Here is a 27,216-nt window from a genome sequence, read left to right on the forward strand (position 1 = left end):
CCCTGAACGACGCCGAGCCCTTGGGTGCAGTTTCCAGAGACAGGATCTGGCCGGGCTGCTGCTAATTCAGGTGGCAGCCAAGTCCCCAGGGTCCTGGCACCCACCCCCACTGCCCCACCACTGGCTGTGGCCTGCTCAATCACCGGGCTGAGGTCCCATTTGGAGATTAATAAACATCTATTGAAATATCTGTTGAATGAGCGAATGAGGACTCAGGGTGGAGGTAAGAGTGAGCCTGGGGTCAAAGGCCCCAGTGAAGGAGGGGGCGGGATGGGGGGCTTCCAGGTTGACAGCAAGAGAGGGGGCATAGAATGCCCAGATGGAGAAGGGGGTCCCTGGCAGAGGAGCAGAAAGGATGGCCTGTAGAGAGGCAGTCACTGGTCCCCCATCTGACTGGGGGACTCAGCCAGATTTGTCACGGCAGGTCTCCTCACGTCCTCTCAGCTACCTCCTCACACACGCAGCCCTCTCCTGTCTGGCTGGAGCGTGCCTCCCTCTCCTCGGCAGGCATGCCTCTGTTTTCACCTTCAGGACTCAGCCTAGATGTCACCTCCTCGGAGGGGCCTTCCCTGAGCACCTCCATTCTCTACTGTTCTCTCTCACTGCACCCTGTTTGGTTCTTCAAAAGCACAATTTACGCGCATCTGATACATCACTATATTGAAAACGTTAACAAAGTTCACTCGGGGTGCGAAGTAGGAGGCAGAAGAAAGCCCTGCTCCAAAGACGTCTACGTCCTAATCCCTGGAACTTGTGAGTTATGTCCCCTCACAGGGGAAAAGGGTCTTGGCAGACATGATTAAGTTAAGTATCTTGTGATGGGGAGAGTAGGCCGGATTATCCAGGGGGCCCCAGTGGAATCACAAGGGTCCTTATAAGTGGAACAAGGAGGTCAGAGTCAGAGAGAGAGATCTGAATATGCTACCCTGCTGGCTCTGAAGACGGAGGAAGGGGCCACAAGCCCAGGAACACAGGCAGCTTCTAAAAGCTGGAAAAGGCAAGGAAATGGATCCTCCCCTAGAGCCTGCAGAAGAACCGGCCCTGCCAACGCTTTGATTTTAGCACAGTGGCATCTATTTTGGACTTCTGATCTCCAGAACTGTAAGAGAATAAACTGTTGTTGTTTTTAAGCCACTGATTTTGTGGTGATTTACCGCAGCAGCCATAGGGAACGAATGCAGGGTATAACTCTCAAAATGATGCCAATTCCAAAGTGTTAAACAAAAAATCATCAAGATTCAAAAGTTTCAAAGCCAATGGACTAAGCAAATTGCAAATGACTGCCAGATAGTAGTTAGTCTCACTGGGTTGGGGGAGAGAAAAACCTGCCACCATTATGGTTAATCTCAAGTAAACAAGTTTTGAATTAGACAGTATGTTTGGGACATATTCTTGACATGAAATATGATGTCTCTGTGTTTATTTATCTGTTTGTTCATTTATTCTCAGCGACTCTGCCTCCTGAGGGCTGATTTTTCACCTGAGTGCCTGGCACATGGAGAGGCCTGAGAAGCATCTGTCGCTGAATGACTACTGATGTGTGAATTCTGACTGACGGGGAGGAGGCCAAGGAAGAAGCACTCCCTGAAAAGGCCTGATGCTTCGGCTGCCCTGGAGAGGTCACCCAAGGCCGGGGGAGCAGGGCCCGGCACAGGCAGCGCTGAGGGCCTGCCGGGGGAGCGGCACTGGGGAGAAAGGCTGGCTCTGCTTGGCCCGGCCTCTAGCTGAATGCATGCTCTTTAGCAAATTACTCCCTCTCTCCAGGTCTCAGTCTTCTAATTCATAAAACCTGGAGAATATTCCTCGTCCTAAACATTCACCTCAGCTTTCTGTGGTTCTAACGAGGAAAAGGAGGTGAGAAAGGCTACATGAGCTGCCACCAAGCCCAGCTGCTCCTGGAAGGACAGGGCAGCAAATGCAAGTGCTTGTGGATGCTGGGCCCGAAAGTGACTGACGGGGCAGAGGTGGCCGAGGCCCACAGAACAGACATCAAGGCCAGGAGGGAATGCCAGTCGAGCACTACCAGGTCTCCCGAGTCTTCAAGAAGAGTGAGAAATCTAAATGTGTGAGTGAATTTGCCCAATTTTAAAATGCCAACTAATTCAAAAAAATTTAAACTATGGGCCAGACGCCATCAGTTATCGGCATCTGCTCTCTGACATGTAGCTTCTTGAAGCTTGTCTCGGGGGCACAATAAGTTCTGTCCAAGGTTCTAGGTCCCTGTGGGACTTTGAGGGAGCAAATGCCTCTCAGCCTCGGTCTCTGGACAGTGAAGGCTGTCCTGGCTCCAGGATCCTAAGTCCCTGTGACTGCCCGGGCAATGTCTAAGACAGTGATAACATTGATGCTGTCCTGATTATACTCCCTCAGGTCAGCAGGAGCACTTTTCCATCATAGCCTCACTGAACCCTTACAACCTGAGACATGGACATTTTTATCCCCATTTCTCAGACAAAGAGACCAAGGCATGAAGAGGGCATATGGCCAACCCAAAGTCACACAGCTAGTGAGTGGCAGAGCTGGGGCTCACTGCTTCCCACCGCATCCCTGTCACACAGCTGGCGTGGGTAACAGGAATGGGCCCCCCAGCCCCAAGCCCCAGGTGGGGCAGACAGACAGCCTCTCACCAGACTCCGCTGACGCAGCGCGTGGACAGCGCCCGGGGCATGATCTCCGAGCCCTGCTGCATGAAGCCCCCCACGGGGAACCAGAGACTGTTGCCCAACGTGTACTGATTCTCCAGGATGTGGGGTCGCGCCCGCAGGCACGGGTGCGGGTTATACCACTCGTAGGGGCTCAGCCTGTGGAGAGACGTGGTAGGTGGGGAGAAAAGGGAGAGAAAAAGAGGAGAGAGAACCACCATGATAAGAAGAGACAGGGGAGAAAAATGGAGGAGAAGAGAGAGACAGAGATGAAGACAGACATACCCAGAGAAATAGAGAGTGGCAGTGGGGGCAAAAGGGGAGAGGGAGAGAAAGACTGGGAAGGGGACAGGCCCAGAGAGAACCACAAGCAGAAGTCAGAGCCACAAGGAGGAAACACAGAGGCAGGGCCAGAAAGGGAGAAGGGAGGGTGCAGGGAATCCAAGGCCCTGAGCGGAGGCCAGGATGGCCCAGAGAGATAACAGAATGTGCAGGTCAGGCACTGAGGCCCGGCCCATGCCTCCTCCCCGATCTCCTTCCTGGGCAGTGAGTAGTGGACTCACCTGGCAGCCAGGAACAGGACGCAGCTGACGGCCAGGTAGGCAAGAAGCATGAAGAGCCACACAGCAGGGGAGAAGGGGTCCAGGAAGGAGAAGTAGCCAGGCTTGCGGCCCTGGTGGGAGAGGGAGTGAGACCCGGAGCCGCACTGACCTGAGCCACATCCCCAGCCCTGACCCGACCCTCTGGGGCCCACAAGCCCCACTGGCCCATCTGAGGTCCAGCCCACAGCCTCTGCTTCCCTTGGGGACACAGGCATTTGGCCCCAGTGCCAGCCCCTGCACCCCCCACATCTCTGGGGGAACCATACCATGTGCACTCGGTAGAGAATGCTGATCCCCAGGGTCATGAAGGGTTTGGAGAAGTCGATGACCTTCTCCCGCTCAGCTGTGATGGTGAACGCAGCCACAGCCAGGTCTGCCTTCTGCTGGAGGGGAAGCAGGGCAGGGGCAGAGGAGCGGGCCAGGGAGACAGATGTCCAGTTAGAGAGAACGCACTGAGGGAGCAACTGAGAGAGAATATCAGAAGCTGAGAGAGAGGCAAAGAGAGAGGATGGCAGAAGGAGCCAGGAGCTTGGACAGACTCCACGGGGGCACCTTGGGCCCAAAATTGTACCCGTGTCATCTCATGTCTGCTCTAACAGGCTTCTGTGGCCTCTTTCCTGACCAGTTGCCCTGCTTCATCCAATCCCTCCCACCCCACTGTCAAGTTCATCATTAAGACCCTGCTTTATAAAATCTACAGCCCACCCCCACCACCCCCACCATCCTGGGGTCCTGGAGAGAGCCCTAGATTGGAGTTGAGATGCCTGAATGCTGACCCACTCAGGACCCTCTTTCTGCCTTGACTTTCTCTTTCGTATTAACAACTAACAACAGGTAACATTTATCAAGTGCCTACTACGTGCCAGGCTCCATGCTAGATGGCACCGTGTACAGATTACCTTATAAAATCCACCCAACAGCTCCCTGAGGGGCACTACCAGTCCATTTTATAGAAGGGGAAACTGAGTCTCAGAGAGGCAAAGGCACGACGAGGGAGTAAAGGCAGGAGCTGGGACCACAGAGCTGAGATGTGACCTCCACTCTCCTGCCCCTGGCAGGTACTAGTGACCTCGATGCATGTATGAAAGCACCCCTGAGACACAGAACCATGCTCCGCTCAGTTGAGATAATGACCTCAGGGGAAGCTGCATGTGCCTTGAGTCAGGGAGGGCTAGTTGGGGTCCAGGTCTGAAGTGGTGAAGTGGTGGGTAGTGGGCAGGGTGGGATGGAGAAAAGGGTGTGGGTTGGGGTCTGGCTGGCACACCAGAATGCTTGATCCAAAAGAGCCCTCTCATTCTTGCCAGTGGACATGCCACATCCACAAATGTGTGCCCATAGGCTGACCCAGTGGTGCGCTGCATATGTGGACGCAGGTAGACAGATGCATGCCTTGTACATAAGGATATGGAGAAGTGGTGATGTGGGGCGGGGCTTCCCTAGAGGCCCAGTGCACACATTCAAACACATGGCCTCATGTGTGTACATAAATGACAGGCAGGGTGCTGGGAAGGGCCCGGCGCAGAAGTGGGAAGCCCTGGCTCTGCCCCAAGTTCAGTGGGTGACCAAGGGCAGGCGCTTTCATGTGTCTGGGCCTGTTTGCTCCTCTGTAAAATGGGGGAGGGGGAGTTGGCCAAGATGTCTCCTGGAGGGGAGGACCCAGCTTCCAGGATGTCCCTTCCAGGCATACTGACTCCATCCCCTAGGCCTTAACTGGAACCCAGCATTAACTCCAAATTCAAGCAGAGACCTCTCCCTGGGGCTGAAATAAAAGAGTCAAGGTCCTAGATCCCTGGCCTGGGAGGAGAGACACACTCATTCCAAAGGGGCTGAGGCTGAGAGCACATGAGGTAGACAGGCTGCGACAAAACTGGGATGGCGAGAGGGGGCACAGGCCCAAAAGATACTGCAAGGTAGAGAGAAGTGGCACAGGCTGAAGACAAAACCAAGGTCAGGGAGAGATTACGTGGGTCCAAAATAAAATCCGGGGTCAGGGAGAGAATAGACAGAACTCAAAGACAATTTGATGTCACAGAAAGAGAACAGACCCAAAAGATAAACCAAGAGCAGAGAGAGATGGCACAGGTGAAACAACCTCCGCAGGGTGAGGGAGAGACGGCACCGCACCAAGGCCAAATCCACAGGCGATGTGTGGCAGGGCCCATAACACACTGGATTTGGAGCATACCCTTGGGAATTCCTAGGTGTTGAGAGTAAGGAGCAGTTTCCCCCTTTCTTGTATACTTGTCACTCTTATGACTAATATGTGAATTGTCAGGAGCAGCATATTATTTTTATGCACCCACAGGAGGTCTGTCCTGCCAAGGCCCTCCACGATAACAGTATTAGCCCCCTCACTGGCCTCCCTGCCTCCATTCATAACACCCCCAATCCAAAGTGATATTACCTGTTTAAAACCCATGGGTGGCTTTCCCCAGGGTGGGAGATAGGAGGTGGCAGAGTGGGAGGAAGCCGACTAAAGATGTCCACGGAGATGTGTGGTGTGAAAGCTAAGAGGGGTGGAGGTGGTCAGATTTGGGTTTCACTCTGAAGGGAGGACAGATCCTTAAATGCTCCAAGTTCCTTCCAGGTTTCTCTCAGAGGCTTTGGAACCCTCCTCCCATCCCCCACCCCCACCCCCCCCTTCATTTCCAAGGGGAGACACCTAGTTTTTGGAGACTTCCCTCCCCAAGGGACCCCGGCAGTTTAATCTCTGAGATAAAATCAGGAAGAATCCAAATGATAAACCACCTGCAGAAATGACAGGGGGATTGTCTAAGTCCCCAACCCAAGCAAAGCACTTGTGACTGTCCCCTAGCTCCAAACCCGCCCCCTACACCAGCTCAGTGCAAACCTCTGTGCTTTGCTATCAGCTAGCTATCAGGCTCTGCCACTGGGGGGCGCTAGAGGGAGGCTGCAACGCTGGGTGAAGCAGAGGAATCTGCTCCTTCCTGTCTGTTCACTGTCCCCAGTCTCCCTTCTGCACCAAAGCTGCAGTTCTTCCCCAGGGCAGCAGACAAACCCAGTTTGCAGCTTCCCAGCATTTACAGAACCAGCCTCGCCGAGCCCCTCTTGGGGTGCCACGGCCAGGTGACGAGTGCCTCCTCCTTAGGGTCTCAGTTTTAGGGTCTGAATTTCAGCCCCACAGAGCCCTTCCTCTGTTTCCAGCATTTTCAACTCTTCTCTTTCCTTCTCTGTTCCATCGGAACTAGACAGACACTTCCTGCCTTGCTCCCATGATAACTGAGAGCTAGGGTGTGTAAATTACCGCCTTCAGGCCAAGTCCAGCCCATCAGTCAGACTTTGTAAATAAAGCTTTATTGGGACATGGCCATACCCACTTGTTTAGGTCTTGTCTGACTGCTTTCCATACAACAGAAGAGTTGAGTAGCTGTAACAGTATGACCCAAAAGCTGGAAATATTTAAATCTGGCCCCCTTGCAAAAAAGGTTGCTGATTCCTGCCCTGGAGTTCAACTTTTACCTTCTTGGTTACCTAGTGAACAACTTTATTTCTAGTAAATAATTCTCTTCATTCAAAGATGTCCGGAGTGACTTGTTTCCTGGCAGGATCCTGACTGTTGCAAAAATAACAACACCCCACGCATGTGAGCGCTCAGGTCACATGGTCACTCACTATCCACAGGTCGGTGTTCAGTCTCTAGAAGGGCCCCATGGTTTCTCAAAAGAACAGCATCACGCAAAGAGCAAGATTTGCTCCAAAACCCTAGAGGTCTGCGCTGAGTCACATGGCGCCTGCACTCCTATTTGCCAGCAGCACTCTGCACATCCCTGGATCTGCCGGGTTATCAGGCCCAGGTGGCAGGTCAGCGCGCACGCAGCCAGGCCCTGCTGCAGAGTCTCTGTGTGCTCTGGGCCTCCCTCAAAATGAAAAGCCTTGTGGGTTGTTTGGTAAATGGACGGAAGTAGCACTCACAGGTTACAGCCAAGTTAAAAGTTATAAGTTGCTGCTCAAATCCAAAAAACCCAGCTAACATCCGCAACACCAAACAACTCCTCCTCAGAGGTCTGAGGTTCAGCTCCGTTGGGCCCCTCGTCTGAATTTCTAAGTGTGAATCTTTCCAACTTCTTCCCCTGTCCCCTCAGCTCTCGGCATGGCAATCTTAGTTTTCTTTTTACTCTTTCAGTTAGTGGGTTAACAACTTTACATCTAGTTAACAATTCTCTATATCAGGTTCTCTCAGTTCAAACAGCTGATATGATTCTGCTAAAGTAAGTGGTGCTGTTTTTAATCTCCAGATTGGACCCTGACTGACTGATGTCAGCAGCAGGTTTACTGCCAACCTCCTTCCTAAACGCTATTTCCTGCTCGTGAGAGCTGAACAGCACAATGTTGCCAATGGGCTGGACCAGTGTGATGCTGCGTGGACTGTCGGGATTACATTCTCGGTGGTCTATATGATGGCAGAAAGCAAGAGAGTCGATGTCACCCTGAGGTAAGTGAAGGTCTGAACTTCTGGCTTCTGGTGGTCCTTGGAAAGTGGTGTGGAGAAAAAAGCATTTGCCAGGTCAGTAGCTCAAATCAGCTGCCAAGGGCTGTGCTGACTTGCTGTAGCAAAGATGTTTCATGTGGGCCAGCAACTGCAATTGGAGACACCACCTGGCTGCATTTACAATAATCCACAGTCATTCTCCAAGGTCCATCTGCCTTCTGCACAGGCCAAACAGGCCAGGTGAACGGGGATGAGATCACTGCCCCTGCTTCTTTCAAGCCATTAATGGCGGCACTAATCTCTGCAATTTCCCCAAAGTATGTAGAATTGCTTTTGGATTACTATACTGGGAAAGACGGGGAGATCTAAGGGCTCCTACTTGGCTCTTTCTACCATCATGACTTGCACTACATGGGTCAGAGAGCCAGTGTGGGATCCTGCCAGCTGTCACGTATGTTTATACCAATTAGACAACCAGGACCTGGAAAAACCCAGAGTTGAGTCCATGGACCTATCAGGCCCATTCTGGGTTGAACCTGGGCTCAAACACCATCTATCACTTGGCCACAGAAGCCCCACTGTTGTCCACCAGTCAAAGCAGGAAAAATCAAAATGATCTGCCATTGATGAAGATGACAGGAGGTTGTCTGAATATCTAAACACCAATCAAACCTCTCAGTGCTGAGAAGGAGCCTGTATAGAAACTGGTGTTAAAAAAAGAAAAAGAAAAAAGAAACTGGAGTAGTCTTTCTGAAAAGCAACTCAACAATATATAACAGAAGCCATACAAAGGGTCTTCCACTTTCCCCTCGTAATTCCACTCAGAGCTTCAATCCTAATCAGCTGCAGTGCAGGCCAAGCTTTTGTGCATAAAGATGCTTGCTTATAGTTGTTTACAACCGAACAAACAAACAAAAAAATACCTGGAAACAACTAAATATAAAAAATGCTTCAATAAATTATTATAGTACATCCACATAGCAATTAATACGCAGCCATGTAACATTCTGTTTAGGTTAAAACAATAAGATATTATTTTAGCCTTTCAGATTGACAAAGATTTTTTTAAAGGTTGATAATACCCATTGTTGGCAAGAGTGTGGGAAATTTGACATTCTTGTGCACTTCTGGTGGGAATATAAATTGGTGGAACCTTTTTGAACAGCCATTTGGCAGTATATACTTTAAAAACGTTTGTCCCCTTTGACCCAGTGCTTCCACCACTTGGAATTTATCCCTCAGGAACACGCCCATAAATTCACAGGCCCTGATGGTAGCATTGTCTATATATGAGCTAAAGCTGGAAATCACCCAAATATCCATCAATAGGGGATGAGTTAAATAATTTATGCTCAGTCACACAATGGAATCCTTTTGTCTCCACTTGAATTTCAAATAGGCATCTCAAATGATCCACCCCAGAGATAACTTTTCCACCATCCCCACCCCATCAAACTGCTCCTCCTCCCCATGTGGAAACTGGCCTTACCATCTGCCCAGCTGCTCAGGCCAAACCCTGAAGTCACCCTTGATTCCTCTCTCCCTTCTGCACACATCCCACCTGGTGGCACACCCGACTCAGCTACCCCTCAAGTGCAAGCCAGCAACTTCTCTCTTCCACATCTTCCAACGGCCTCCAAAGTGGACCATATCCTGTCTCTACTCTTGGTCCAGCCACTGTAATTATTTCTCAGAGAGCAGCCAAAATAATCATTTTAAAATTATTTTTATTTCCTTTATTTTAAAAATTTATTTATTTGGGGGGGGATTAGGTTTCTTTATTTAATGGAGGTACTGGGGATTGAACCCAGGACCTCATGCATTGCTAAGCACACACACTACCACTGAGCTATACCCTCCCCCCAACCCCCAATTAAATGATTTTTAATTAAATCAAGGTCACATATCCATATAACGGAATATTATTCAGCCCTAAAAAGGAATGCAGTACTCATCATGCTGCAACACGGATGAAACTTGAACACACTACACTGAGTGAAAAAAGCCAGACACAAAAGGCCACATATTGGATGTTTCCATTTACATGAAATCTCTAGAATAAGTAATCCATGGAGACAGAGAGCAGAGTGGTGGTTGCCAGGAGCTGGGGAAAGAGGGAATTGGGAGTGACTGCTTACTGGGTTCGGGTTTTCTTTGGGGGTCATGAAAATGTCTTGGAACTAAACAGAGGTGATGGTTGCACAACACTGTGGACATTAACTAAATGCCACTGAACTGTATACTTTAAAATCATTAATTTTATGTTTTATGAATTTCACCTCAATAAAAAAAGAAATAACAAATTAGACCTTGGCACACTTCCTGCTTAAAACCTTCTGGTGACTTCACAACAAATAAAAATAACCTCCAGACTCCTCACCAGCAAGACCCTAGTGTTCCAGGCTCCGCTCTGGGACCCCCCACAAAACTCTGTGAAGGAGGTAACATCATCCCCATTTTGAGAAAGGAAACTGAGTTCAGAGAGATAAAGTGACTTGCCAGGATCATGTGGAAACAGGCAACCTGAAGCTGGCTCTGTGTGGCGCCTAACCAGCCCACAGCTGCAGTGGACACCGTGGTGGCCGCCCAGACCCTCCTTCAGCATCGGGCACTCATGGCCCCAGCTGCCTATGGTGCCGGTGGCTGATGGTTCTCAGATCTGTAAGTGGAAGAACCCCCTTGCCCCAGGTCCTGACCCTCCCTGAGGATAGTCCCTGTCCAATGACAAGTCGGTCGGGGTATAGTCTGGCCCCCACCTCAGGAGGATGTCTTTGGTGGCCACCCCAGCTCCAGGGCTGCCCGTGTGAGGCCCAGTCATGACTGCATTGCAGCTCATCTCCTCCCTCTGCCCAAGCCTGCTCCTCCACTCCCTCACAGGGCTGTTTTCCAAGGGCACACCAACACCCCTCCTGCCTGCTAATCTCCATCTCGGAATCTGCTTCCTGGAACCCCAACCTAAGATATCTGCTCTGCTTTTAAGGGCCAGACTGGAGGGTGCAGGCTTTTGTCCTGAGGGCCAGGGGGGTGAGGAGGGGTGGCAACAGCTGAAGCCTGTGAGGGATCGGTCAGACTTCCACTGTAGAAAGATCCTACTGGAGGACAAACTGGAATGAGAGAGATGGGAGGCGAGGAAGCTGGTGAGAAGGGCCAGGCCTGAGGTCACACCGTGGTGGTAATGGCAGGGAGAAAGCCAATTCTAGCACTAGCCACTGGGTGGAATAAATGGACCATAATTCGAGTCTGGCCTGCAAGCCCTGTGCCTGGCCCGGGGGTGACTAGGGGAATGCCTGTGCCCTGGGCTATCTTCCATCTGGAAGTCACTCATCAGCTCTGGGCCAGCCTGCTGGGGTGCCAGCCCTGGCTCTGCCTGTCACTAGCCGTGTGGCCTGGACATGGTACCTTGGTGCTTCACTCTGTCCATTAGAGAAAACTGGGCTAATTCCAGGCCTTCCTCAGGGGTGGCTGTGAGGAGTCAAGGAGTTAACACAAGTTCATAAAGCTTGGACAAGGGCCTGGCATGGCACAACACCTTGACCACTCCAGGCTCCCCTGCTGGGTGTCTGGAAAGGACACGGGCCTTGGGTCAGACACACCTGGTTGCAGCCCTGCGTGCTGGGGGCAAGTCCCTTCGCTGCTGAGCCCCAGATCTTGCATCGGTAGGAGAGCAGTTAGCCTTCAGGCCATAAAGGACTATCAGGAGAATTAAGTAACACTTGAAAAGTTCCTGGCACACGACGTGAAGTCGGCAGCTGCCACGGCTGTGTGGATGGTGGTGAGTATCAGCGTGGATCTGGGTGTACTTGGCCATCCCCCGGCAGGCAGCTGAGCCTCGGCAAGGCCAAGCCCCGCCCATCCTTTGCACTCTCAGCCTGCTCCTCCTCCAGTGTTCTCTCCCTAAATGTCATCGCCATCGCCCAGCTGCCCAAGCCAGAAACGAGAGGAACACTCACGTCCTCTCTCTTCCATCCCCCAACCCAGGCAGTCACCAAGTCCTGGCCCTCTCCAGCCTCCCCTCAACTCCATCTCTCCCATCCCCTTACCTCCCCACAGGCCATTCAGCAGCCCCTGCCACTCCCCACCCTGATGATTCTGCTTCCTCACTTGAGTGGGTTCAAACCTTTGTGTGTAGGGGGTGCATCCCGTGGACCTCATGCTGAGGACCAAACCTTTAACCCTAAGAGCAAGGCCAGGGCTGGTCACTGCATCCTCAGGGTGTACAAGATCTGGTATACAGTAGGTACTCAATAAACACTAGCTGGCTGGAGAATGGACAAATGCATGAAGGTATGTATGTGCTGCCAGGAACAACACTAACAATGAAAGAAAGAGCACAGGCACACAGCACCCGCTCCCTGCTGGGCCCTGCTCTAAGCCCCTACATGGATTAACTCATTTCATGCTCACAACAGCCCTCCGTGCTGGCATCTTTTATTTACCCATTTTGACAGTGGAAGGAAAGACATTACAGGAAGGTTAAGTAACTTGCCTAAGGTCACACAGCAAAAGCGCAGCAGAGGTTCAAACAGGACTCAGGACCACAGTAGCAGGGACCAATCAGAAAAGCTCCCAGTCCTGCTATGCTCACCCCAAAAACCTTCATACCAAGCCCTAAGGGCTAGGCCCAAGGCACAGAAAGTTAAGATTCTTGCCTAAGGTCACACGTCTGTAAATAGGACTTCCTTGTTGATGAATAAATAGGCATCCAGTTGACGGCAACTTTGTCTGGGGGGGGTGGGCAGGGGGCTATTCCCCCAGAGTCTCATTTCTGGGGGCCCTGATGAACAAAAAATTCTGAGCCTGCATGACTGGGGGCCAGGCTATGGCAATGGAGGTCACAGGGAATTCAGGCCACCAGTTCCTGCCTCCTGTTTCCTCAGGACCTGGCTTCAGGCTGTTAAACCCACCCAGGGCAAAAGCTTTCAACTGGTTGGCTGCCTGTAGGGCAGTACCTCAGGCCTGCCCGTGGGGTGGGGAGACTGAGCCACCAGGACCCTGGGGACACCCCCACCTCCGCCTCCCCCAGAGCAGCTCTGCTTTGTCCAGGGTTCTGAGGGCACTGTCAATTGGAAAAAAGGTTCTGCAGTCAAAACAATTTTTGAAAATCAGTGCCCTGAGGGATAAATGTCCTTGTCAAGCAAAGTGGCCTTCTCCAGTGTATCCTGGTGACATTCAGGGAGACTTGGATGCAGTGAATTCTGGGATGGGAGAGACAGGAGGGTGAGAGTCTCCGAGGCCCTCAGCCAAGTCCAATGTCAAGACCATCCTGACTGTTCTGTGGCCACACACCTGCCCTGGGTGTGCCCTAAGCCAAGCCGGGGGCCAGTTTGTCTCCCCTGGGCATTTGCCCACACAGCTTCTTGTGCCTGGAATAAAAAGAGGGACTACATACAAGTAACGTGTACAGTACTGCTCCTGCTTTCTGTAACCCTCACTACAGACCTGTCAGTGATCGTTACCCCCATATGAGGGAGGGCAAACTGAGGTTCAGAAGAGAGAAAGGATTCACCTGAGCATTCAAACTCAGGTTGGTCTGACTCCAAAATATTCTTTTCATTGTAACCTTGCCTACCACCTCTCTCCCTCCTCACCTACATTTAAATTTTGCCCACACTCAGGGCTCAGCTGCTTTCCCAGTTTATTTATTTATTTTTAATGGAGGTATTGGGGATTGAACCCAGGACCTTGTGCATGCTAAGCACACACTCTACCACAGAACCCACTGAGCTATATCCTCCCTGCCACACCCTACTCTCTCTTACACACACCCTCCTGTTTATAAATGCTGTTTGCTCTGCTCTGAACACATTCCCCTCCTCTCATACCTCCCTTCACCCTGCTGACTCCTTCACACTCTTTGGGAATTGGCTTGGGCGTCACCTCTTCTGGGAAGCCCTCCGTGGATACCTAGCTGGGTCAGGAGGGTCCCTCCTCTGAGTTTCTCCCATCACAGCTCTGATGGCTCTGTCTTGCGGTCATTTGCTTTTCTGCATCTTAAGGAGGCCCTAAGCTCTCAGGGACAGGGTCTAGGTCCTCTGTAGTCACCACTATATCCTGTGCCCAGCATGGTGCAAGGCACATACTAGGTGCTCAATAAACACCTACTGAATGAGTGGAAGTGTGAGCTCAACAGGCAGCCTCGATGTCCACCTCCTGGCAGGTGCTGGGCATAGTGCACATGAGGCACAGTCCCTGCCCACCTAGCCCTAGCCCTGCCTCCACAGGAAGCCTCTCTCGACCTCCTTTCCTGAGGTCTGTCCAATTCGCACACAACATCTCTTTCATCCATTCAAACCTTTGAGCACAACTGAGCCAAGGTGGCGTAAGGGAAGCATCTGAAAGTAGGACACAGAAAGTGATGCACCCCCCACCCCGCCCTAGCCCCTTGTGCCCGCCCCACGGTGCTCACCAGTTGCAGGTACACAGCACACCATCAGCCCATTCCTCCTGCACTTGCCAGGCTGATTCCGAGGCACCACTGGCCACCCGCCTGCCCGCCCTCACTTGCTCACCCAGCCCCAGCCCGGCCGTACCCGGTTGATGAGCTCGCCGACCATGCCCGTCCAGGAGCCGTTGGGCTCAGGCGCCCCATACAACCCATCCTCCACCAACCGCAGGCGGTAGCGGAAGCGCAGCAGCTCGGCCAGCTCCCGCAGCATGTCCACGCAGAAGCCCTCGAAGCGCTCGTTCCCCGACAGGGCCTGGAAGTTGGGCCGGCGCATGACATATGGGTTCTCCTGGGGAAACGAGAGAAAAGAGGGGTCAGAGATTGGCTATCTGGGGGCTGGATCAGGGATCCTGGAACCCAGGCCGGGCAGCTAGATCAGGAACCTGCTCACAGAGTGGGCACGATGGAGTTGTTGCATACATCCCCTGCTGACAAATGTTCAGAGCCAGGGAAAAAGCACAAGGGCCCTGCCAGCCCCTAGCAGATTGCAGGGAGCCGGTTTTCATCTCTACCAGCTAACCTAACACTCATTTATCTCAAGTTCAAATGGCTACGAGGGAGGCAGGTAACCTGAGTGAATCAGACTGCATGGAGATTGGGCAAACTTCCAAACTGTTGACTACGACCCACAGTAAGAGATATATTTTACTTTGTAATTCACATCATACACATATATGTCCATGTGCGCACACACACACACACGCACACACACACTTAACTAGACTTAGTTCCACAAAACAGTCCTCTCGCTTAGACGATGGCAAAATACCCCAATATTTCGTTGTGCCAAATTCATTTTTAACACAACCAATAGTGACCCATTAAACCCATGAGCCACCAAGGGATCAAAGAGGATCTGCCCACCAGGATTTAGCTCCAACCCAATGCTGCCATGAGGGAAGCAGGCCTGAGGTGCCAGATGGTCCAATGTGAAGAGAATTTGGAAGCCCAAGTTGTTTCGTAAAATCTCCTGATTATAAAGGTTAGCAACAAGTCAAATTCTAATACCAACTTTTTTAATGCTTTGCAGGATAAACACCTGACAGTCTGCAATCTCTGGCCTATGGCTGTCTTGCTACACGGACGGTTACTTCTGAAGGGTTACGAGCAAACTTTACTGACCCTCACTGTGCCAAATAAGCACAAAAGCAGAGAGAACATCCCACGCGCTAGTAAGACATGGCACATGAAGATGATGGTACCAAAAGAGAAACTTATTTTGACACAGTTATTGTCTACAGGGTTGTTTGTACAGTGTCACTCAGGAACAAGGTGGGTTAGCACTTAGGAACCAGCCAGAACAGCTCTAGCAATAACATCCACAGTGGTAACCGTGTGGACTGAACACCTGCCGAACATCAGCCCCTGCACTGTGTGTGTTCTCTGGATTTTATCACTTCAGTTCCCTACAGTGACCTTACACGGGAGGTACTCTTAGACGCACTTTACACGCGTGGGAAGTGAGGCTCACAGAGGTCAAGTGACCTTTGCCATCTCTCATTCATTCAACACATAATTACTGAGCTCTGAGGTAGATGTGGCGACAATATTTTGCAGCTTCTCCCATCAAGAGATAATTTCCCCACTCCTTGGGTCTGAGCTGGCCTCAAGACTTGCTTTGGGCAACAGAATGTGTTGAAAGGAGTGTTTGTGAATTTCAGAGCCTAAGAAAGGAGTGCTTTGTGAATTTCAATTTCCCTCTGAGGGACCTCTTAGGACCACAGTGTAAGGAATCCTGGGCCAGCCTACTAAAGGATGAGTAAACCAAGGTGTGCTGGCCAACAGCCCAGGCTAGACACCAGCTGAACACAACCACAGTGGGCTCCGCAAAACTGCTCGGGTGACCCACAGAATTGTGAAAAATAACAATCGTTATTGTTTGAAGCCTTCAGATTTTGGGATTGTTATACAGCGATAGGTACTATGAGGTACCTATAGCCTGGATTCCAGGATCCCAACAAAGCCCCAGAATTGAGGGGTGATGGGTGGAGGAAAGTCAGTAGTTCTCTCTCTCTACGAAGCCACATTTCCAAATCCAAAATTGTAGAACTGAGAGTAGGAATGAGATAATACTAATAATAGCAGCAGCTAGCATTTCTTGTGGGCTTGCTGTGTGACAGCTCTTCTGTCAGCGTGGGAAGTCGGTATTATTACCTCTATTTTAGAGATGAGGACACTGAGGTCCCAAGAAGTGAAGTAGTAAGTGGCTGAGATGGACAAGTTGGGCTAAGTCCAAAGCTCTGCTCTTAAGCCCTGTGCCAGACTAAACTTGAGTGGACAGGATCAGACAGTGGACCTGGTAAAAGCCAGACAAAGAGATGGGGGACCCAGGCCAAGTAACGAAGCTAGAGAATCAGAAATCAAAAATTCTCTAGACAAGCACCCAGTGTGAAAACTGGAAGGTTCTTGTGCAGTCCTCTTGACATACAGAGGAGGAAACCGAAGCTCAGAGAGGTCAAGTATCTTACCCAAGGTCACAAAGCTGAAGCAGGACAGTGGGAAGGGGAGCAGAGTTGGGATTCAAAACCCAGTTGCTATGCTCTCCAAAGCCCTTGCTCCTTCCACCAAGCCAAGCTGATCTCCAAAAACAAGACTGAGGCACTTGGGTTGTGGATTTGGGTGCAAGGACTCAGGATAGGGGTGGGAGCTTATAGAGCCAAAAACAGGGACTGGGGCCTGTGAACAGAACTCAAGGTCAGAAAACGATGATCTAGCATTTAACCTACAGCCCTAGACCATCAGATCTGAGGGTCTTAAGGAGTCTCTAACCCAAGGTTTTCAGACGTCTTCAAAAAGAATCTTCTTCAGAAGCACAGCACTGCAGACAAACAGTGGGATGTTGCTAAGTCTGAGTCTAAGAATTCATTCTATGAATGGCTATGCACCTGTACACAAAAAGGTATGTCCAAGAGAGTCGTGGCCTTGCTGCTCGTAGCAGGAACAAAGACTGAAACAGCCTAATTTGGAACAGGTTAAAAAGATTATTGATGTCATCAAAAATCCCTGGCAACTACTAAAATAACAAGTTCTATAAGATATATTAAAAGGAAAAAAACAAGCTACAGAACAACGTGTACAATATGCTATTCTTTGTGAAGGAAAGAGTGGTGATGTGCTTTTACATGCTCAGACATTTCCAGGAGGATAGGGAAAAAATGGGAGCCTGGAGAGGTAAGGAGACTGATTTTTTTTCACTCCTTACCCACTCTGCCCTCTTTGAATTCTATTTAATATAGAATTAAACTGAATTCTACTGAATTCTATTTAATTAACTTCTGTCCCGCCTCCAGTTAAACATTTTAAATATTAAAATATTTTAAATTTTTGAAATATGATGTTTGAGCAGATATTTGAAATGCAAAAGATCAAGAAGAGCCAAAGCGATCCTATGGAAGAACATGAAAACTGAAGGATTTCCCCTCCCAGATATTAACACTTAATTTAAAGCTATGGTATTTAAGACAACGTGGGATTTGCATAAAGACAAACAGACAATAAAATGGAGAGTTTGGAAACCCACACATAAATGGACTCTTGGGGGAGGGTATAGCTCAGTGGGTGCTTAGCATGTGTGAGGTCCTGGGTTTAATCCTCAGGAGCTCCATTTAATAAATGAACAAATAAATAAACCTAATTACCTCCCCCAAAAAGAAAAACCAAAAAAATTTTAAATATATGGACCTAATTTATGACTAGGGTAAACTGTGGTGAAGGGGGAAAAAATGACCATTTTAATAAATGGTGCTGTTCATTGAAACATCTGTATGGAAAAAATGGATTCTAGCCCCACTACCTCACATAATACATAAAAATCAACTCTTGGTAGATTGCAGATCTAAATGGAAAAGGTAAAATTATTCAGTTTTCAGGAAACAAGTAGGAGACTGTCTTTAAGACCTTGAGGTAGAGAATCCTTGAATTCTAAAAACATTAACTGTAAAGGAGAAAAGAATGGATAAAGTGGCCTTTAGTAAAATTAAAAATCTTTTCATCCAAAGATACCACCGAGAATGAAAAGGCAAGCCACAAAGTGGGAGAAAGGTCTCTGCAATACATATTTCGACAAAGAAATTATATCCAGAATATATAAATAGCTTACAAGTCAATAAAAAGGTCAGATACCCCAATTTTCTAAAAATAAAGATTTGAGCAGGGACTTCCCAAAAGAAGATTCCAAACAGGCAATAAATCAAAAAGTGGTCAACTTTCCTGGTCATTAGGGAGATGTAAATTAAAAATGAAAACCCCAATACGGCCAGTACCTTTCCATGTGCAGCACTGGCAAAAGCAAGGAGCAACTGGAATTCTCATTCATATGCCGCCGGTGGGAACAGAGAAGGTGCTGCCGTTTTGGAAGGTGCTTTGGCAGTATCTACAGAGGCTGAAAAACCCAGCAATTCCACTCCTGCATATGCACTCGACAGAAATGCCTGTACAGTCACCAAAACGTATGAGGTACAATGTGCATAGCAGGACTATGCATAATAGCAAAAGAACCAGAAAAACCCCAACGTGCATCAATTTGGTGGGTAAGTAAATCGCAGTGCGTTCACAGAACAGAACAGACGAGACTAAATTACTTGCACCAGCTTGGGTGAGTCTCACAAACACATGTTGTGCACAAGGGGAAAGACACAAGAGAGGACAAGAGCTTGATGTCACTTATGTGAAGTTCAAAGTGGGTGATTAAAGTTGAGACCATTGAGGCCTTAGAGACCGGAAGAGATGTAAGAGGGCTGGGGGTAGGAGGGCTGGTTCCAAAGGTGTGTTCAGTTATGATTTGGGCAAGTTTCTGTATGTATGTTACACTTCCATGAACATCTCTTGAAACTAAAAACAAAAGTGTTAAAGTAGGATGGGTTCTAGAACATTCCTCACAAGCTGCTTGCCTGGGCCCTTTCATAAATCCAGGACCCAACTCCATATCCAGAGCTCCCTGGAGTACAGTTTAAAGGACGCTGATCTAGTCCAACCCCTTCAGTCTATTATGAATATTGTAATACCCTCATTTTACAGGAGGGAACTGAGAAGAAAGAAGAGATCTGCCCACGTCACGTAGTGTGTGGATGGCAGGGCCAGGCTTTGCAGCCTCGAGGGCTCAGAAAGAAGCAGAAATCAAGGTGGTGTGGGGCAAAGTAGAGGCACATGGGCTCAGTCATCTTCAGGTTGGGCAACCCATGTCATCTAAGCCCTGGTTTTATCTGAAAATCAGGGGTGATAATGGTACCAGCCTCAGGGCTGCCATGAAGACTGAGTAATACCAGGAAAGGGCTCGGCACACAGCTCAGAGACTTTGGCCATGATGACTGCTATTTTTACTGAGGATGCCAGATGGGGAGAGAAAACGAACTCACATGTGCTCAGCACACCTTCCCAGCGGGGCACTGCCATAGGGAACTTCTGATCTCATGCGATTCTCCCACAGCCCTTCAAGGTGGGATTATTAGATCCATTTTACAGATGAAGGTATAGAAACTGGAGAGCTGAACGACCTGAAGTCCAGATAAAGCCAGGAATGCAAGTAAGGTCTATCTGACCCCAGAGGCACCAAAGAGCAGGATGAGACCACAGCTTGATGAAGGGAGTGCCCTGAGAAAACCCTCTGGCAAGGGGCCTGGGACTGAGGGAAGGGCCCTGCACAGCCTCACCTTCTGGGGCCTCTCCTGCACCCCCAGCTTCTCTGCGGGACCTCTCTCAGTCTTGGCGTCAGCCCACCCTCCATCAGCTCCAGACCTGTGGGACCCATCCCAGGGACAGCCCAGCCTCCACCCCACTGAGGATCTCTTGCTCCCTCCCTCAACCCAGCCCATCCTCAACAAATGCCTGTCCCCCTCCACAGCCCCAGCCCAGCTTAGGCCTGTCCTACCGACCTGGGGCACCACTCTCTCCTACAGCCTCCCTCATGGGCTCAGCTTTCCTGACATCCAGATTTGGCCCTGACCTTCCTGCTGAACAGTCTCCAAGGTAGAGGGTAAGAGTAACGAAGTCCTGAGACCCTTCCCCACCCCTGCAGCAGCACTCACCACCCCTTGTCTGTTAGGTGCCAGGCACCATTCTAGGCACTGGGGACAGAGCAGGGAATAGCACAAGTCCTGACAGCTTCTTGCCCCAGGTGCCCAGGCTGACTCATGTCTCAATCCCGAAGTGCCTGGCACAGGGCCTGCCTAGAAACACAAGTCGGAAGATGTTGGTAAATGAATGGGCATGTCTGGCTATGCACACTGAGGCCACTGCCTCCAACTCCAACCTGGCACATACTTCCTGAGCCCCTGCTCCTGCAGTTCCTGCTGCCTGGAATGCCAGGCCCCTCCTCTATGTACCCAATTCCTACACAGCTTCTAAATCCCCATTTACCACCACCTCCTCTATGAACCCTTCCTCAGTCCTTCTAAAGTTGAGACAGTCCCTCCTTTCTGTGGGAGTCCCTTATTACCTTGTGTGGGAACGACTGTGTCCAGGTCTGTCTCCTCCATCAGACTAGGATCCCCTCTCCAGGGCCCCTCAAGGCTAGGGAAACCATGAGACCACCTGTGACTCATAAATGTACCTCCAGAACTCGTGTGAGGCCTGGCACACAGCAGCTTCAGTAAATATTTGTGGAATGAATGGACAAATGAATGAATCCATCAAGAGAAGAATGAAGGTCAGGAAGAGAACACTGGCTCATGGGCCTCAGGGAGAAGGGGAGACACAAGAAGAGACTTGAAGCCCCCCACCCCAGGGTCACAGCTCTGCTGTCCTGACATCCCCTCTGACCTCGGGCCCTGCTGCCCACCAAGAACCCCATCTCTTCCGGGTCCAGGAAGCCTTTAGGGTTGACTACACATCCCCCACCAACACACACACACACACACACACACACAAAAGAGGTACCACTTCTCCCAGCCAGCCTGGCCTGGCCCTCAGGGCCCCTCTGTGAAGCTGTTACAAAGTGTCTGGTTTCCTGTCTGCAGGCCATCTGTCCCTCCCCAGCAGGCTCACTGGCCTTTCTCCAGAGGGACGTGAGGTCCACATTAGATCAGGAGTTCCCTAGGGACTGAGAGAATGGCCCTGCAATGCTGTGCTTTAGGGGGCCTCTGATGTCCTGTGGAACTGGTGGTAATCCTCTCAACCTCGATGTCCATGGCTATTAGTGACTGAGGGGCTCTCACCGACCACGGATGCCCACAGGCCAGGGACTCGGCTGCTACGAAGAGCATGGCGGCCTCCAGGCCCAGTTGCTCAGGGCAGCCTCCTGCCCTGGTAGCAGGAGGTCCTATGCGTCACCTCCTCCCTCACCACCTGGCAAGAGGTAGCAGGGGGCAGGGGAAGGGGCAGGGGAGAGGACAGGGGCTCTGACCATGTCACTCAGCTCCACCTGGGACTTGCCCTGTTTCCTTACCTTCAAGAGGAGGAAGACAGGACAAAGTTCACCAAGTAGCGGAGAGGTTTAAAGAGCGACACCTGATAAGGACCTAGCACAGGGCCCAGAGAAGAACAGATGCTCGGTAAATACTCATTGACACGCGAAGGCACCTTGGTCTCTGATCTGGTGAAATGCAGGAATGGCACCCCCAGGGCTACAGGACAAAGTTCTTGGCTGGTGCTCAGGTAGGAAACGACTAGACATTCAAAGCGCAGTGGTTAAGACTCCATCCTGGCTATGCTTTATACTTGCAGCGTGACCTGAGCAAGTCACTCTACCTCTCAGAGCCTCTTCAAGACAGATACTAAATAATTTGACATGTGTCAACATGCTCAGTCGGCAAATGTGACAAGATAGCCGTCCTAGCAATGGTGATTTACAGGGGCCTACCGTGGGCCAGGCGCTGTGCGAGGCACCCCCTGTGCTGCCTCGTGGAGTCGTCACAAGAGCAGTCACCCCCACCTCCGCTGTGCGTCGGCAGGCTGGTAGAGCCCAGAGCCGGACCTGGCTCTGATTGCAGACTCTGTACGCACCACTGCTCCAGCAGCAATTAGGTTGGTGACATCCTGGCCACAATCAGGACTTCTGGGTACCCGGATCACATCCTTACTGGTTGGCCCTCTGTGCCAGCCAAGGCATCCCTCCACCTCACTGAGACTGGGCTGGGACATCGCTCAGGAAAGGCCCGTCCACCTACCACCTACCCCAAGGGCCACTCACCAGGATGGTCGTGACTACCAGCGTCTTGTTGGCCAGTGTCTGTGACAGGTTGATGTCCAGGGTGGTGGCATTCATGGCCAGAGTCCGGTTAGAGTACCACACTCCAATCTGAGGCAGAGAGGGCGCTGTCAGCACAGGTCCAGTCTGAGGATACCTCGGACCTCTGGGTACTGCCTTGCCCTCATCTCCCACCCCATCAAGGCTCTGGTGTCACCATGGGTCTGCTCACCTCACGGTGGCCCTGACGAGACTTCTCCAGGATGCGCAAGGTATAGTTGGTCCTCTGCCCTTTGCTGTTGAACTCGACCCGCCCAGTCAGCCCATCATACTCTACCTAGCAGGGTGGGAGGAGGGCAGAGGGAGGGGTGGCAGGGGCCCAGAGAAGAGACAGAAATGGAGGGGACAAGAGAGAGGGAGAGGGACCAGGAAGGACCACAGTTAAACAAGCAAGACAACATGCCAGCAAACGAGAGGAGATGCAACAGAGAAGTAGGGCAAGAGCCACGCAGACAGGCAGAGGAAGGCCGGGAGAAGAGAGACAGATAGAAGGGAGAGGCCCAGAGAGAGCAGGAGATGGTGGGTGGGGTTGGAGGTGCGGGGAGAGGGCAGGGGCGCCGCAGGGTGGACACAGTGAGCACCCCACCTGAGGCAGGCTGCTGTGCCCCCTCGGCCCTCCCGCTCCTGGCTCACCATGCGCAGGTAGTTCATGAGGCTGGTCCCGTGGGGCCAAATGTTGGCCGACGTACAGGCCAGCGGCTTCACGCCAATCTCCTGGCTGCGGTTCAGCTCCCGGACGGCGCTCACCACCACATGCACGGCGTCAAACATCAGGGCAGCCGACAGCTGGGGTAGGGTGGGGGGCCAAGGTGGGGCGGGATGGGAAAGAGGCAGCTTAGCCAGGGCAGCCCCGAGGCCCTGTGGTGCTACCCTCAAGCCCTCAGACAACTCTTCTCCCTCCAGGAACATAAAACCACGTAGGTCAGGAGCAAGGAGGGGTCTCTGGGTGTCTCTCTGGGAACATAGATGACTGGGAAAGGTGTGCATGCTGCCCATGTCTTTGTGGGAGCAGCTCTACCTGACTGTGTGTGGCCTGCCTCTGTTTTGGGAAGGGCATGTCTGAAAGAGTTTGCCTGGATGGTCAGCTGTCACCCCTACAGGGGGATGTTCACGGGTGTAGGAATCTCTGTGTGTCTTTGTGGCTGATGTGGGGTAGGGGGTTGGGTGACAGCCACAGTCCCTGTCTGAGAGTGTCTGGGGATATGTTAGTGGGTAGGGCTGGATAAACATGCCTGCTTGTCTACATACAGGGTGAGCACGGTGTCCAGGAAGCAGAACATTAATGGTTGTAAGCCCGGGGCCTGGGAGGCAGGCAGCTCTGAGCTGGAGGCCTGGTCCTATTTCCTGTAGAGGGCCAAGTCCCTACCTGTCTCTGAATCTCAGTTTCCTCCCTATAAAGAAGGGATAATAGTTATCTCTGCCTCCAGGGGAGGATCAAACAAGATAATGCATGCAAAGGGCTGAAAATAGCGCCTGGCACACAGTGAGGGCTGGACATACACTGGGCACCGAGCAGTGACTGACAACATGGGCAGGTGTCTAACAGAGCGTATCTCAGCTGGGTGGGTGTGAAGGTCTGAATATCTGTGTTGTGTAGGTGGGTGCAGGGGTGCACACAAAGGCAGCCGTGTCTGTGTGACGGACCTGCACGCACATGTCCGACTGCATGGCTTGGTGTCCGTGAGAGTTTCTGTGCACGTATTAGTGTCTCAGTATCTTAGTGTGTGACTAGATGTCTGTGAACAAATACACATAAATATGCATCTCTTGTATGTTTGCATTTATTCAGCATATATTATTGGACACCTACTCTGAGCCAGCAGGTTTTAGGTGTTGGGTGTATAATGGTGAACAAAACAGAAACCACTGTCCCCATGGAACTTAACAACCTAAACATCTGTATCCATATCTAAGCAAAATATAGAACAAGTCACACGGTGATTAGATAAGCAAAGATAGGTGGTATGGAGAAAAATCTCGCAGGGAAGGGGGCTAAATAGTGGATAGTTTGCCATTTTTTAAATAGGGAGACATTTGAGCAACAACGTGGTGATGAGTGAGCAAGTTGCTAGTTCTCTGAGGAAGTGCATGAGAAGCAGTGGGGAAAGCAAGTGCAAAGGCCCTGAGGTGCACATGTGTTGGGGCAGCAGAGGCACCTGGAGGAGACTTGTGGTTGGAGCAACTTGAAACGGATTTCAGCTCAGGGCCACACTGTGAGGCCCGTGGATGTACCCAGAAAGTAAGTGGGGCACCAGAGGGTTCTGAGCACGACAGACTGAGGCCTGAATGGGCCCAGGAAGTGCCTGTGTGCTGGGGGCGAGGGCACAAGCTCACCGCAGGGCCGGGGTAGGTGCTGGCTTCACAGTTCTCCCTCCAGGACATGTTGAGGCTGCGCACAAACTCGGGATAGAAGGGGTGCGAGGTGTTGAACATGGAGAAGCCCAAGATGTTGGAGGAGTCCTCCACGATCCCGTCCAGGTGCAGGATGGGGAAGTCCTGGGACCAAGAAGAGGGGGTGAGGCTGGGGCTGGGTCCCACGTAGGGCAGATGCTGCAGAGGGAAGCAGGGGCTGGAAGGGCTGCAGGGGGTACGCACCATGGTGGTGAGGATGTACTTGTAAAATGCTGAGGTCATTCCCAGCTCTGAGGCCTGGAGAACGCAGGAAGCAGAAATAGGGAGAAGTCAAGAGAGGAAGAGAGATTTAGAGACAGGCCTGGCAAGAAGACACCCCAGAGAAAACACAGTAAGAGACACCCGAGACAGAGAGAGACAGGGAAAAGGAGATGCATGGGGGCAGAGGGAGGTCTGGTCCCTCACATCCCACTGAGTTGATCGGTTCCCCAGGAGGGACAAAAATTTTGTTGGAGGAGAGAATGATGTCCTCAAATGCCCACATCCTTAGAAGACTACCTTCTGGAGACAGTTATGCAAAGGGATACCTCAGAAACTGGATGGGTAGGGGGTGGGTAACCTTAACTTCAATCTTAACTTACCCCAGGCTGCCCCAAAGCTAAGTCTGGGCTGCTAATGTGTAGGGCTCACCCTGGTCACAGACCAGGAAAACTACCCACTGCAATCTTTAAAAACTCTTTCCAATGAAAGGCAGCCAACTGAAATATCAAGATTCATGTTTTGAGCTCCCTTTTGCACAGTTCTCAAGGAGAACAAAGTTAAAAGACATCTCCATGCCAGGAGTGCACAATTCTGTCTCACTATGATCATTAGAACATTAAATGGCACCAGCTTGCATTGCCTACTTGGCAGGGGCTGTTAACATGTGGGTTACAGCTCATTCTAGGAGAGAAAAGTGCAGGCTCAAGAGAAAAGTGACCACTGGTCACTGGGCTCACAGAGGAGGGGCTGGAACCCCAGCTCAGGCCCACCGTGCCTGCCTCAAACCCAAAATGCTTTCTCTGAGCCATCTGCCTCAAGAGCCCCGTGGATTCTGTCTATACTTCTCCCTGTAAGCTACTATCAGCAATGACATATGGCTTTAATTAAAAAAAAAAAAACTGAAGAAAAATAAATGATACAGATTAGATTATAAGGATAAATTAAGAGCAGGGAAGCAATGAATGATTAATGAATGTGGGTCTCTGGTGGATGACATGTCGCAGGCCCATGAGGGGAAAGTCCTGGTGCCGGCCCTTCCTGGGTGCCTTGGGCCAGTCCATTCCCCATGGAAACTCTGTTTTTTCATCCACAAAATGGTATCATACCTACCCTGCAGGGTGGAGTGAGAGCCAAATCAAAGAAGATGTGCAGAGCACCCCAACACAGAGCAGGAGAGGCACTCAGTAAAGATAACAGGGAGCTCCCACTATGCCAGCACTTACTCTGGGCCAGGGACTGTCCCAGCGCTTCCCTGCCATTCACTCAGTAGCCCTCACAGCAACCCACTGAGGTAGCAGGTATTCACAGAGAGGGGAGGTGACTGACTGTCCAGGATCCAGCCATGGGTGCAAGAGGGAAGAGGCTGAGCTGAAAGACAACTTCCATCATCTGCCCGCAGAAAGCAATCTCCGTACCCCCATGTGACCCTTGAGGCCTGAGGGCACTGGGTGACTTGCTCTGTCACCCATGTTTCTGTTCCTGACCCTGTAGGGCATTAGAGATGGGGGGACCCACCTTACGGAGAATGAGGTGGGAGATAGATGCGTTGGCATCAATGATGATGGTGGACACCTTGTCATCGCGGATCTCTTTGAGCAGCGGCGTGGGGTCCCGGCTGTCATCCAGCATCCTCACCGACAGCGTCTCCTTGGAGATGAGGAAGCCACGCACCAGTTCCTCCAATCGCAGCAGGCCTGAGGGAGGGGTCAGGCCCTGGGTTAGATCCTTTCCATGTGCCCTCCGTGTGCCCAGACATGGGGTGGCCACTCTCTACTCTCTGGCGTGGGACAGCCAGGGAGAGGACAAGGGCTTGCTCAGGAGGTTGGGGGGCTGTCCAGAGTGCAGCTGGCTCTGCTGGGGTGCTGGGTCTAGGAGCCTGATGCTGGGGTCCTCCCAAACTAAAATCCCAACTGAGACCTCCCCCGACTTCCAGATGCCTGTCTCCTGCCACCTCTCTGCTCCTGCTGGGATGCATGACAGGCATCGCACACTTCACACATGCAGAGCTGCAATCTGCTCTTCTCGCCCAAACCACCACTTCTCGCCGGGTCGGTGAACAAACTCCAGCCTGCCAGTCACACAGGCCAAAGCCCTTGATGGCAGCCTAGCCTCCTCCCTCTCCTTCTCCCTCTCCCTGTCTCTCACCCATGCCCAATCCACTGGCTCTACTTTCAAAATACACCCCATGGCACTGCGCCACCATCACTGCCCTGGCCCAAGCCACTGCCATCTCCTCCCTGTTACAACAGCCACACTTGCCCCAGAGAGTCTGTTCTCTCCGC

General features: G+C 51.3%; 1 protein-coding gene across 8 annotated transcripts in view; it reads right to left on the bottom strand.

Annotated features, from left to right (window-relative positions):
- Positions 1-27,216, bottom strand: part of GRIK5 (glutamate ionotropic receptor kainate type subunit 5) — a 51,423-nt gene that overhangs the window by 12,164 nt on the left and 12,043 nt on the right. The window contains exons 1-11 of one of the 8 annotated variants that reach the window (XM_074369531.1): positions 26,852-26,984; positions 26,450-26,628; positions 24,917-24,970; positions 24,656-24,817; positions 22,955-23,107; positions 22,494-22,598; positions 22,265-22,372; positions 14,225-14,428; positions 3,511-3,627; positions 3,206-3,315; positions 2,628-2,801 (exon numbers count right to left, since the gene is read on the bottom strand). In XM_074369531.1, the coding sequence (XP_074225632.1) occupies positions 2,628-2,801; positions 3,206-3,315; positions 3,511-3,627; positions 14,225-14,428; positions 22,265-22,372; positions 22,494-22,598; positions 22,955-23,107; positions 24,656-24,817; positions 24,917-24,970; positions 26,450-26,628; positions 26,852-26,918 (1,433 nt within the window). In that variant the 5' untranslated portion in view covers positions 26,919-26,984. The other 7 variants (XM_074369528.1, XM_045510535.2, XM_074369530.1 and 4 more) reach the window with 7 other exon arrangements.

The sequence above is a fragment of the Camelus bactrianus genome, chromosome 9 (assembly GCF_048773025.1).
Source record: "Camelus bactrianus isolate YW-2024 breed Bactrian camel chromosome 9, ASM4877302v1, whole genome shotgun sequence".
Classification (NCBI taxonomy): domain Eukaryota; kingdom Metazoa; phylum Chordata; class Mammalia; order Artiodactyla; family Camelidae; genus Camelus; species Camelus bactrianus.